This window comes from Arctopsyche grandis, chromosome 1 (assembly GCF_051622035.1).
Source record: "Arctopsyche grandis isolate Sample6627 chromosome 1, ASM5162203v2, whole genome shotgun sequence".
NCBI classification, from domain to species: domain Eukaryota; kingdom Metazoa; phylum Arthropoda; class Insecta; order Trichoptera; family Hydropsychidae; genus Arctopsyche; species Arctopsyche grandis.
In genome coordinates, this window is record NC_135355.1 from 19,647,638 (window position 1) to 19,661,995 (window position 14,358).

Here is a 14,358-nt window from a genome sequence, read left to right on the forward strand (position 1 = left end):
ACTTATGTACTTAGTAACAATAGATGAAATTATGTCATCATGCGAATAATTTACATTAATTTACTTACTCTTAACGGCTAATTTTTTTTACTTTTGAAAGTCTCTGAAATAAATAGATATCCTGAACCTCAAAGCCAAAATACGTGCCTGATCCAAAAATAAAACATTGTATATAAAAACCACCGTTTCTTTTGATGTCCGCAATATTTGTATACCAAAAGCGGTGCATTATCGAAAACGTGACAGATTATCATATCGTTATAGGCGTCTTCTTAAAGCGAGGGACGTTTGACAAGCACTGCTACATTCTGCTTACGCTGCATGTTTGTGGGAGATATTCATGGGGTGGTGATGGCAGTTGTGGGGGTTTGGTGGTCGCATTCCAAACTGTCTACTGTTTTAAGCATCTCCTATTCAATGTACTTGCAAGTACAACTATACAACCGACACAATGTAGAAACATCTGCTATTCTTTCGCTTCAATAACAGAGGTATCAGCGAGCATTTTTTTTTTAAAGCGAACGTCCCGTCGTTTTTCATTTCATATATTGTAGATATTTATATTAATAGTTTTTTTCCCTGAAAGGATTTTGCAACCGTATATCTATATATGTATGTATAATGACATTCTAGAAATTTCAATGTAATCTTTTACATGAAATATATTTATGTTCTTGGAAGATAATCTATGTCTCAAATTGTAATATATTTTGATAAGAAATGAAGTCTTGGGTTTTCGTTCATATTGTGAAGTGTATCTAATCTATAATTTGGAAAGAGACTTTGTATGTATCCTTGGTCGTCGTTTTCGTCGTTTTCGTCGTCGTCGTCGTCGTCCGTAGATCGGTGACGTCATCGAACACGTGATTCGATTTTTTTTTTTTCGATCCATGGGCGCCGATTTGTTTTTTTCGTTTCAATGGATTCACCCCCGCGGGGGCGCAAGGCGAGTAGCTTCATGGGGCCCCGCCAGGGGCGCCACAAGGGGCGCAGCCCCGTGGGGCCCCAGCCTCATGGGGCGCAGCCCCATGGGGCTCAAAAGGGGGCGCCACAAGGGGCGCAGCCCCGTGGGGCCCCAGGGGGGCCCAGCCTCATGGGGCGCAGCCCCATGGGGCTCAAAAGGGGGCGCCACATGGGGCTCAAAAGGGGGCGCCACAAGGGGCGCAGCCCCGTGGGGCCCCGAAGGGGGCCCGGGGGGCCCAGCCTCATGGGGCGCAAGCCCTAATAGGCATTAACTAAGGGGGGCGAAGCCCTAGACGGCAATTAATCATGGGGGCGCGGAGGGGCGAAGCCCTAAAAGGCAACTGATCATGGGGGCGAAGCCTTAGACGGCATTTAATCGTGGGGGCGCGGAGGGGCGAAGCCCTAAAAGGCATTAACTAAGGGGGGCGAAGCCCTAAACGGCAATTAATCTTGGGGGCGCGGGGGGCGAAGCCCTAAAAGGCATTAACTAGGGGGGGCGAAGCCCTAGACGGCATTTAATCATGGGGGTGCGGAGGGGCGAAGCCCTAAAAGGCATTAACTAAGGGGGGCGAAGCCCGAAACGGCAATTAATCTTGGGGGCGCGGGGGGCGAAGCCCTAAAAGGCATTAACTAAGGGGGGCGAAGCCCTAGACGACTTTGAATCATGGGGGCGCGGAGGGGCGAAGCCCTAAAAGGCAACTGATCATGGGGGCGAAGCCCTAAACGGCAATTGCTCATGGGGCGTGGAGGGGCGAAGCCCTAGAAGGCAAAGGCTCAGGGGGGTGCCGAGGGCGAAGCCCTAGAAGGCAAAAAAAAAATGATTTTTTTTTTTGATTTTTTTAAATTTTTTTTTTGATTTTTTTTTTATTTTTTTTTGATTTTTTTTTTTGATTTTTTTTTAATTTTTTTTTTTATTTTTTTTTTTAATTTTTTAATTTTTTTTTTTTTTTTAATTAAATTAGCTTAGTCATGTTTAAGCGGTTTATATTATAAACACTGAGCGAAGCCGGGTAATACAGCTAGTATTATATATTTTTCGATATTAGTGCTGATCACAAACGAGATTATAATCGTATGTACTTAAATTTATATTTCTAATTTTATATTTGCAAAATTTAAACACGCCCAGAATAAAATATGAATCATATTTAGTTTAAAACATTCCTGTACGTTCGATAAATATTAAATTTGTGAGAAAATTATAAAACATCCGGCTTTCATGGACGTATCCTTTAATAATATATGTAAAGAGCTTCAAGCCAAGGCTACATATTTTAGTGTAAATCCTTGAAACTCTTTATAGCATCAACATAATATGTATTTGTATACATACACATATGTAATATACATACATATATGTACCTGGTGGGGTCCGTTCCAATTTCTATATTTCTATCGCACAACCTTGCTTGTATACAAGTAGGATGCAGACGCCTTCAGCGTCATTCCTAGCATCCTGCTTGCACACATACAAGAAAGTATACAAATAGATATACATCCATATGTATATATTAGTATATTATTATTAAGTCGGAGCAAAAAATGCAAATTTCGGATTTCCCACAAGGACCTAGTGGAAATGGCCCACTAGTTCCACGGCCTAAAGTACAGTATGTTATTCATAATATCAGTTAATAACGAATTTATCGCCAAGGTGGTTGATCATTTTAGCAATTTGACGGTACAGTGAAATTTATCTTGATTTATTTTTATTGTTTTTATCGTTGATCTCTCACAAATTTCTTTGTCTGCACTCGGTATATGCATTATTTTAATTTTACATGCATTGGATGTGTGAAGGACGAGCACGTTTGTATGGGGAGTATCGGCAGTAGCGCTTAGCAGATGTTGGGTGTGAGGATTCGATAGCCATATCATTAGAGCCCAATTTTAAATTTGAAATAAAATTAAAAATAATGGTCATTGAGTCGATAACCACGTACGAATGAAACTCCTATTTGACGATATCTTCCGCTTCACGAAACTGCAAAATCTTCGTACGTCATATAATGCATACTAGCGAATGCAATAATACCAATATAATGCGTACGTCATATAATGCCTTAATCCGCTTTTCATGAAAGCAAACCAGTACTACGAATGCAATAATACCTATCAGAGTGAGGACTACGAAAATAAGAAGCATCGCCATTATATGTACTAGCCGCAGATCCTCAACATTTAACGTCTTGCTCGCGTTTTCATTCCATGTTTGATCATTCGAGAAGCGTAGTGCATCAATTTTATTCAATCCACCCTCTCAGGATGATACGCATCTAGACAGATATCTTAGCAGAGACACTTTATTGCGATATCACGAACCGGAACGCCGCGGGGGACCGCGGTGCGAAATATCATTTCGGCAATCTGCATGCGGTTAACACGCTCGCGGCCGGAACGAGGGGTGAATATAGAACGCACGTAGCACGAAAAAGTGGCCCACAAAGACGGTGTGCACAGTCAATAAAACCATTTACTCGCCCAGACTATAAAGCTCGTCTAGGATACAACGCGAAAGCAATAAATTCAGTTGTGAACGAGAGACACGACCAGCGAGCTGCGAGAATACGAAAAGGGGTGTTCTTAGAGTTTCCTCTTTTTGGCACAGGTCGATTCCCTAAGGATTTATCGCCATTGATACAAAAAATAATAACGGTGTGTCAAAAAATTAGATAACGAGCAGACTTCGTAGTATTTGTATATCTTATCATAGCATTTATCTAATTTCTCAAGTCAGATGTGTAACAATATTAAGACGAATTACTTGTGCGTATGCCATATGTTGTTTATTGATAGAATACATGATTGGTAAATTTAAGATGTGAATACTTTTAAATTAACTTAAATATCGAAAATGTCTTCCTCGTACTTTCCCTCTAAAAGATCTTCGTATGTGGGTGTTGCCGTGTAATGAGGCCAAGTCTTGATCTCTTCGTATAACCTATTTCCAGGGCATTCGGTAGATACTGCTTGCCGGTGTCCAATTAATTTGTAATTGGAAGAAATACGACCCAAAGACACTCCTTGGGCGATCAACTCCTTAACGGCAGTTAACTGACTTGCTGGAGGCAAGACACCTTTTAACAAATAATTCAATATTAAGTGATACCGAAACATAATATAATTTTTTTAACATTTGCAAATTTTTCCTGTAATATAAGCAAATTCATAAAATTTAGTACTATTACATACGTATGTATGTATGTAGTTGGTAACAGCTAACAAAAATAGAAACTTACATACATTGTTTTAACTTCACGAAGGTGTATTTTTATTCGGAAAATTTTGAATATACTTAAAATTAATATACGTTGGAACCGCATTACTGACATAATTATGTTAAATATGTATTTTATACTGTACATATATTGAGTATGATTATGGAGACTATTTTCAAGAAACAAAAATATGTACATACATACATATTACATAAAAATATGTACAATATATACATAAAAATATGTACATACATATATTCCTTTTGCTAATATGTACATCAAAAGTCCATGCAAGCAAACGACGCGGCGGACCATACCATAAAGGTCTGACCGCATTAGGCAGCACTGTACTGTTGCGACGCAGCGCAGCACATCAGAGTTGGTACAAAAGGCAATCCACTACCACTACCACTACCTCAGGTAGGGCCGATTCCAGTTAATGTATTTTGCTAATCCGAGTGTACAATATCAATATGGACAACGATCCGATCAACGATCAATTTATTGTAATTGAATTTTTGATATTTTTAAATCAATGACAACACGCCACTGTTCTGTTCATACCTATCCTGCACGAACTGGCAGCAGCACCTATCCTGCAAATACGGCCAATATTCTTTGGTACATTCTATATGGACGCATATGTACATACTCCATTCGCGCATGCGCATTTACGCATTCATACGCGTCCATATATGTAGAATGTACCAAATAATACTGTCCGTACTTGCAGGATATGTATGAACAGAACTTTATATGCATGTACACATGTACATCGAACAAAAACCTTAATAAATGACTATTACTTTCAAAATTCTCCACATTTCTTTCAAAATAACGTTATATTAAACAAACAGACAGAGGACAAATACAATAATGTATAGAAACAAACAGAAGGACAAGGGCACAAGTTCAAAAGGACACAGGAATAAACAGAAGCATGAAAACGAATACATAAAACAGAAAGACACGACGGCAAACATACGAATTTTTTTGTAAACGCGTATATTTGCTTCGAAGTATATCTATATTTAACTAAATATTTATTCCTTAGGTACGAGTACGGTTTGTTAAATTATTAATATGGTAACAACGACAAAAACACTTTAACCATATGCTAACAGACACATAAATAAGACTCACTGGTAAATGTGCCGATGTTGCAAATTCCAATACTTCTATCATTGAATCCTGGAGCGTGAGCACCGACTCTAGCCCAACCCCTACCTTCGTAAGCCAGACCGTCACCACCCACTCCGAAACTGTAATATAAATCTTATTAGTCGTAATATTATAACATAAACACGATATTAAAAGGTAATTTCGAACCTGTAGCCGATGTCAGCCCATCCGTTTGTATCCATGTGTAAATTTTGCATGGATCTCATTTGAGATTGGCAAGCAGAATTTGTTGTACATGCGGGACCAGCAGAATGGTGTATCACTACATAAGGTACAGGAGTGCTCATGCCAGTTGTACTTGTCGGTGATCTTGCACCCCATCCAGCTCTCGATACTATTGTCACGGCTTTTCCATCTTCAAAAATCAATATAAATAATTATTTGAGTATTTATTGATATTTTTACTTTATTTATGTTTTAATATATTGTGTGATACTTACTATCAAGTACTGCTGCCGAAATTCCATGGCTCACAACGGCCAGAATCAATAGATACAACATATTACTTTATGATGTGTGTAAGTTTGCTGTCGATATGAACATTTTGTGGATAAAATCACCGCTTTTATAAAGACATACCAGTACCCATACAAACGAATTATGAAATTAAATTAATCTTAATCTTATCTTTGAATGTGTATTGTAATATTTTTTTAAAGTAACTAAAAATAACTTATATACGAAGATATTAGCAATTAGATGATAGTTGAACGTAAATCTATTTAGTTGATAAATGTGTTTTCCATGTGCTCGTTTATTCTTATCGGACCTAATAAATGAATGTATGTATGTACATATGTATGCTTATATACACATACATTTACATCCTTTTAAACGCACTCAAATATATATATATATATATATATATATATATATATATATATATATATATATATATATATATATATATATATATATATATATATATATATATATATATATATATATATATATATATATATATATATATATATATATATATATATATATATATATATATATATATATGTATATATATATATATATATATATATATATATATATATATATATATATATATATATATATATATGTGAGTGTATAATATTAAGTACGAATACGAGATATAGTGCTTGCAATAATAAATAAATATAAAATATATTATTTTGATAAAATTAATTTATTTAATAAAATATGCACATGTTTGCGTAAGTTTCAAATTTTGTTTAAATATGAAATATGTACCGAAGACAAAAATTTTAGTTTAGACGTGAATTCCATTCAAGTTTTCACCATCAAAAGATCCTTCTGAAAGATCCTCGTATGTAGGTGTAGCTACATAGTGAGGCCAAGTCTTGATTTCTTCGTAAAACCTATTTCCAGGACAATCAGTAGAGACAGCTTGCCTGTGTCCGATCAATCTGTAATTAGACGAGATACGACCCAGAGACACTCCTTGTGCAATCAATTCCTTAATGGCAGTCAGTTGATTTGCAGGAGGCAATGCATCTTTCAAAACAAACACACGCGTTATATCAATATATTAATAAAAACATTATTATATATATAATTACGATAATCTGTGTGTGTGTGTGTGTGTGTGTGTCCTAACGCAAGTTATATATATATATATATATATATATATATATATATATATATATATATATATATATATATATATATAATTACGATAATATGTGTGTGTGTGTGCGTGTGACCTAACGCTAGCCGAACATAATGAATGGATAAAAAGCCTAAACTTTGTATAAATTCTCATTCGGAGTCGAACCGGCGAACCCTCACGCGTACACAAATATCCTCTTATAGGTATACCTGAGTTCAGAGACTTAGCCGTGAAGCCATCGTCGAATATTAAAATGGTCTTTTTTTTAACATTAACTAAAGTTCTTCGTTCTCGCCATATAAAAATACGTAATTATAATAATTTTGTTTAGCGAGGTTTTGAACCTTTTTTTTGTTTCATATTAAACAATTAAATATATATTTTTTTAATTAAAATTAATTATGTTTTAACGGTATTTGAAAAATAAAATTAATTCTTTGTCTCGGACCGACCGCGAATCAAACCTGGGCAGCTCGGTTGCTTGACTGGGCTTTAAACCAGTACACAACGACAGCTGACAAAGGAGGCGTTCTAAATTTAATATATATATATATATATATATATATATATATATATATATATATATATATATATATATATATATATATATATATATATATATATATATACGAATAGTAATAATTAATCGGAATCGGAACTGAAACATAAATCGAGAATCGGTTACGCCAATTAAATTGTGTAATAAAAAATAAAAATAAAATTATAAAATCCGAAGTCGAAATCGGAATTGGATAACATGAAAAGTACGTATTTTAACATCGCGTGACGTAAGAAAAAATGTATGTTTAATTTACAAAACCCAATACCCACAATTATGCATAAAAAATAAACCCCGGTCATTGATCTCGCAACCTTGAATATTATAAATTACATATATATATATATATATATATATATATATATATATATATATATATATATATATATATATATATATATATATATATATTAACAACTAAAATTATTATCCACATAACGTAAATTTTTTTCAAATTTTTAAGTTGTCTGGAAATGGTACCTCCCCTTTTCCTGTTTTTTTTTAAGTTTTTGAATTCAATCATCTTCCAAACCGCTGACTGGACTGAACTTCAGTCCGATTGGACTGAATTTTTTTTACCTGTAATAGTAATAATAATATTAATAACCTTGTATTTTTTAAATATTTTTATCTGAACCGCAAGTAGTACTTTTACTCTAGAGAATCGAGGTTTTTTATATTTTTCTCAGAAACCGTTTGGTTAATTCAACCGAAATTTCATATATAGAAGTTTAATCTTAATACCAAGTTATTTATAAAATTTGGCAAGCATCCGTCAACCGGAAGTGGCAGTTTACTCTTGTTCGATTTTTCTTTCACTATTTTTTTCGACCACTTAAACATGTGTGCTCGTCACGAAAAAAATCAAGTATAAGTCTTGTATCAATGTGACGAAAATAAAAAAAATCATTAAATTTTATAAACCGGAAGTGGGATTTTTTCCCCTTAGATTGGTTTTGTGCCCACTACTGTGTCCACACCCCTGAACGTATTGAGCTGAAAATTCATATTTTTATTCTTTATTAACTAACTTAGAGCTGCCAATGTTTTGGTCAGAATTCGTAAACCAGAAGTAGTATTTTTTTTTTAAACAATATTTCATTATTTTATTTTCACATTTTATTTTGTCTAGAATTGATAAAATTAAAAAACATGTGTTACTTTACATTTTTAAATAGTAGCAAATTAATCAATCAATAAACATTTAAATGCGTCATAAAACTATTATCTTTATTTTTTCATTAACGATTTATAATTTAGATCTCGCGGAAGATGTGTTTTATCTCAAATATATATGTACGTACGTAGCAATTAAGTAACGATTATAGTGAAGACATGTCAAATTGAAACGAAACATAATAAAAAATACATTATAAAAAAATTGAACAAAGTATAAAATAATATTTTTCTCGATTATTAACAGGGGTCGAAATTAAAATTTTCACGAATGGGAGCGCTCGATAATTTTCAAAACATGATTTAAATTTTATCGTACCTATTATACATTATATGAATACATATCAGAGCAGGTAAATAGAAAATTTTGTGCCCCGAATTGCACGCAAAAATAAATTTTATGAAAAGGTATTTATAATTTTAAATAAAGTGTTATCCTTATTCAATATATTCAATAAAAAAATCATGCGCCTGAATTTTTTTTTCGAATATTTGAGAAAGCCTGGTGTAGAGTATGAGCTTAATGGCTGCGTTAACACTAGAGGTATCTACCACGGTATTTGATGGAGCTATCAAATACAGCGTGTTCCAACGCTATTTCTTGTTTTCCAAGGCCTTAATCTGAAATCTTTGGCGAGCCACACGCCCCTCCATAATTCCGGCAGTACCCATCGGATTGCCTTGGGAGGATATCTTCGATATTTCAGAGAGCGTGTCGCGAACATATTTACGACATTTGCTCGGCTTTTTACTTTATTAAATTATCTTTCTATTTATTACTTAATAGTGTTTTTACGCGGCTTCGCTCGGTATTTGTAATATAAACCGCTTAAACATGGCCAATCTAATAGTAAACATTTTATTAAATGTATTTGAATAGTTTTATTTTGTTTAAATTTATTTGTATATTAATTTGTTCGCTGACGTCGTGGATTTATATCTTCTGTTAACTCTCCCTGATTGTTTAAAAACTTGTAAATGCCTATACGGGGGGCGCGGCGAGGTGGGAGAGCGACTAAAATTTTGATAAAATATTGTATATGTTCAAAGTTTCGAGAAAATCAAATCGTAGTGTGTCAAAAATTGATCATCAGACTTGACCCAAACACACAGAAATATCAATCTAAAAAAAAGGCGCGAACAAAAAGCTTAGCTTCAGTAAACATTCTTATGGTATTTGTCTCATTGGAAAATGTTATATACCTTTTAACACGTATTCGTATTCTATTTTCATTCTAGTCTTGAACTGAAAAAAAAAGCACAGGAAACGGAAACGTGGATGAGACTCGTGCCAACCACCCTCTTTTACCATTCTCATTCTCTGTCTTTTGTTTTATTTACCCAACTCTCGAAACTGGCATGCGGGTATCTCGCACAAAAAAAGTCACACCCACTTTGATCATCAAACTGCAAAAGACCAATGCAAACGCTACGTACAAACTTCAGCAAGTGCTTACCCGACAAGTGAGTATGGAACTCGACTAATATACGTAGGCTTCGACGTATAAAGGGGTCGTTATTCGGTCTCAGTGTGGGGATTTAAGGATTCAATGGAACTATTTGCAACGGAATGTCGTCTTGTCGTGTCGCCAAACAATTCACTCCTTTTCTATTGCGTGACCGGAAAATATGTACTCTTACAACCCCGCACGAAGTAATTTTACAAATTAAATGGGCGTGTGGTGTGTGGATGTTGCATTTATATCCTTTTCCCGACGCGGGCTTTCGCTTAGATTATACCTTTTAATATACATACATATATTACATATGTATGTATATTAAAAGTACGGTCAACTTTTTCAATATCATGAACGTATGTACATTCGAATTCAGATTACTTTTACTTCAGAAGTGAAATTTAAATTCAATCTTGCGAATATAGTGTGCACAAGCTATTCGGGCTCTGGAAAAATTGAGGGTCTCCGAAAGGGTAAATCCCGAGGGTATGGTCCGGTTTTATCTTGATAGACGTAAGTTTTAAAACTACAATGACTTTCAAAATTGTTTTTTCGTTTCAACCAAATACAATGGTATTTGAACTGATTTATTATATACTAGTGGCCTGCGCGCGCACACACTTGTGCACTCCGTAAAAGTTTGCAATTCGGATCAACAGAATTAATAATTTAAAATTAAATTAATGTTTATGAAAAAAAAATTGTATTTTTAATTTATTATTTTGTTTATGTCGTCCGATGATGTGAACGAAGTGACATGCTCAAAGCCCACAATATACCGCGTCTCTTTCCACGATATACGATACTAAGGGGAGAAAGAGAGACGGAGCATAGTGAGTGAGTACTATGTACACACTCACCATGCTCCGTCTCTTTCCACGATATACGATTCCAAGGGGGAGAAAGAGAGACGGAGCATGTTAACGACATTTACACGCACGTAGACACGCATTAGACAATTATTATATACGATTGTATGTATGTATGTATGTATGTAGGTAGATACTTATCATTGTACATATTTTCATGTACATACTTACTAATACAATACAACATGTTTTCATCAACACTTTCTGAATCTGTCGTGTGTAATCTATTTTTTTTAACAGCTAATAATTGAAATCAATCAGTTTTCTCCAATATTTATACTGGAGTAAATTAGTTGATTGATTGCAATGTCCATATGAAGTAATAATTTAAATTTTGACTATTTATTTTCATTAATTTTACCCAAAATATTAAAACAAAAAAATTTAAACCTTCTAATGAAACTTTTATTTGTTTTATGTCCATTCAACTTTTTTTTTTCTTCCACCAAGTGCCATTCAAGCTATTCCTTTATCCATGTACCATATGTATGTACATATATAATATTAACGATTTTATCTAGTGTTCTTGGTGATGCTTTTCACCCATATAATCTTTCCATCTTTTTCCTAGACGCACTTGATCGTATTATTTGTCATATAAAATATATAATTTCTCATATTCCATCATATTCATAGTCGGAAAATTGCATTAAAAATCTTATTAAATCAAAAAAGGCTTTGCTTCGATCTAATTTCAAGTAAAATGTATGAATATATATATATATATATATATATATATATATATATATATATATATATATATATATATATATATATATATATATATATATATATATATATATATATATATATATATATATATATATATATATATATATATTATTATTTATTTATTTTAAACAGACCATTGTGGCATAACAGGAATTCCTAAAGCGCCACAATGGTCAAAAAATATAACACAAAAAAGAAAAAAAACAAAATAACAATTAAACATAGACATAAATACATCCATACATACATAAAAAATAGCATTTAATAATAACAGATAAAGTAAAAATATCAAATAAAATATAACATAAGGAATGCCTTGCACCTACAGCCAGTTTCAATAAATATGTAAGAAACAACTACAAATACAAAACATCCCTGTAAGGCCCAAATGGAAGAGAGTTAATCAAAATTTCACTCATAAATCACAATCAATCATGAAAACAATGATGAGCGCAGACTACCAGATAAATGGGTTAGAGTAATTTCCGACAATTTACGCTCACTAAGGTGGAAAATATCACATTCAGTCTCGGCAGCATATATATATATATATATATATATATATATATATATATATATATATATATATATATATATATATATATATATATATATATATATATATATATATATATATATATATATACATATATATATATATATATTTTAATTTTAATTTCTATTTTAACATTTTAATTTAATTTAGTAATCATAAGTATGTATTATATCATTATAAAGTTAATGTACAGCATAATAGGAAAAAGAGCTCAAAAAATTATTTACAATTCTTGAATATGTACATATGTATGTATAGGATTGATATATGTATAAACAGGGCTTTTTTTGGAAAAAAAAGGTACCGGAACTCACTCATTGTCTAGTTGTTTTATTGGAGAAGATTATATTCAAATTATATTATATATAATATTGCGTTACATGGAAAAAAAAGCCCTGTGTATACATACATATGTACATACATATATAATAATAATGCTGTGGAGTAACGATAATATTGAAAAACCTTTTTGTTATAAATTACGTAGCCAAATTTTACTCGCCGAAATTTAATTTAAAATTAAACATTTTATCTAGATTGAAGTACTCGTTTGACATTTTAAGTAATTTGCTTCAGCAATATGCTCGGTGTTAAACTTTAATTATTCAATGTAGAATATTTGAAGCAACAGCTTTCTCCATTAGATGCACCGAAAGTTTTGAAAACTCAATATTGAAAGTCGTACAATCATTTTTTACGAGGCGCCTTGCACACAACGGGCCAAGATGGCCGCTAAAAAGTTTTTTCATAAAATGCACACCCACACATATACATACAAGCATGAATATTGTACGTGTAAAACAATTTCACGGAAGAGGGGAGGCGGCTCTCCGTTGTAATCTTTAACGATTACTGAACAACTCGGCCCTTTACGAGCAATTTTACTTACACATTCCCTCGGTTTTTGTTTCGTCTTGCGTAGACCAAAAGCAAAACGGCAAATCGGGGGTGGGAGGGTGGACTCTCCCTCCGTCAACTTTACACACTCTTCCTCAATCTCATTACCCCAAACCCTTCCCCTGCACCCCGCGAAGGGTAGATTCCTTCCCCCGATCTTCATTTGCATGTCGTCAACCCTCCCCCTTTTGGGAAGTTTTTAATCTTTTTTTTCTGCCCTTGCAGTAGAGGCAGAGGCGTGAGTCAACTACGAATGACGAGGACGTGTAAATAAGATTAATTGGCAGCGACGCATTTCATGGAATGGGTGTGTTTTGTTTTGTTGATATTTTTTTCTCTTCCCGCAACGCGCATTCTCGTTAATTTGTCGTGTGGCAACATTGATACGAAGTGACACATCCATTTCGTGCCAGTTTTGCCGCCTCTTTTATGGCGGCCATCACACTCGATGATTTCTTATTAAAGATGTAATTTATTGGGTGTGCTAACATGTCCCAGGAAATTATGTCTCATTCCAAAGAAAAGGAAAAAGGTTAGACAGCTGAAAAAGTTTTCACGTCAATTTCTCATTTCGATTTCAACTGCCACATGGTCACAATTTATTTCGCCTAGAAACGTTTCAAACACAGGAGCGTTCTTATATGTAATTGCGATATTTTTTTTATATTTCCCTACTTATATGAAGTCTTAACATTATTATAAATAGAATTCTTTTACGCATTACATATCAACACCCATACACTTTTTTAATAGGATGTTTAATACTTTTTGTAGGCCTTCTAGAAATTCCAATACGAATTAAGGAACCATGTCACTTTTATGATAATGTCTCTGAGCAACAAAAAAATCACGTGTTTGAGTTACCAAAGTCGAAACTAAACAATCATTACTTAGTTTGACCCATTAAAAAAATCATTTACCACTCGAATTAGTAGGTACGTACTTTTAGATAAAATATTGAGATAGAAAATCAATCCTTATAAACTTAGTGAAATGGAAAACTATCGAAATAAACTCAAAATATAAAGTGTTTTAAAACAATAAATCACAATCAATAGAAAAAATATAACTATTGATTCCAATACTCACTTTTAGCACAATACTTTTTGAGTTAAAAACTGCAAAAGTCAAAAAAACTTTATTGCG

The 14,358-nt window shown here is 33.4% G+C and overlaps 2 protein-coding genes across 2 annotated transcripts in view; one reads left to right on the top strand and one right to left on the bottom strand.

Moving 5' to 3' along the window:
* LOC143912229 (uncharacterized) overlaps window positions 1–14,358 on the top strand; it is a 318,393-nt gene that overhangs the window by 112,856 nt on the left and 191,179 nt on the right. The window lies entirely within an intron of this gene.
* LOC143916592 (peptidoglycan-recognition protein SC2-like) lies at window positions 1,915–5,930 on the bottom strand. The gene is made up of 4 exons (XM_077437804.1): window positions 5,804–5,930; window positions 5,511–5,718; window positions 5,325–5,443; window positions 1,915–4,040 (listed from the first exon to the last, which is right to left on the bottom strand). Exons 1-4 carry the CDS (start codon window positions 5,862–5,864, stop codon window positions 3,805–3,807), a joined length of 624 nt encoding a protein of 207 aa, XP_077293930.1. The 5' UTR covers window positions 5,865–5,930; the 3' UTR covers window positions 1,915–3,804.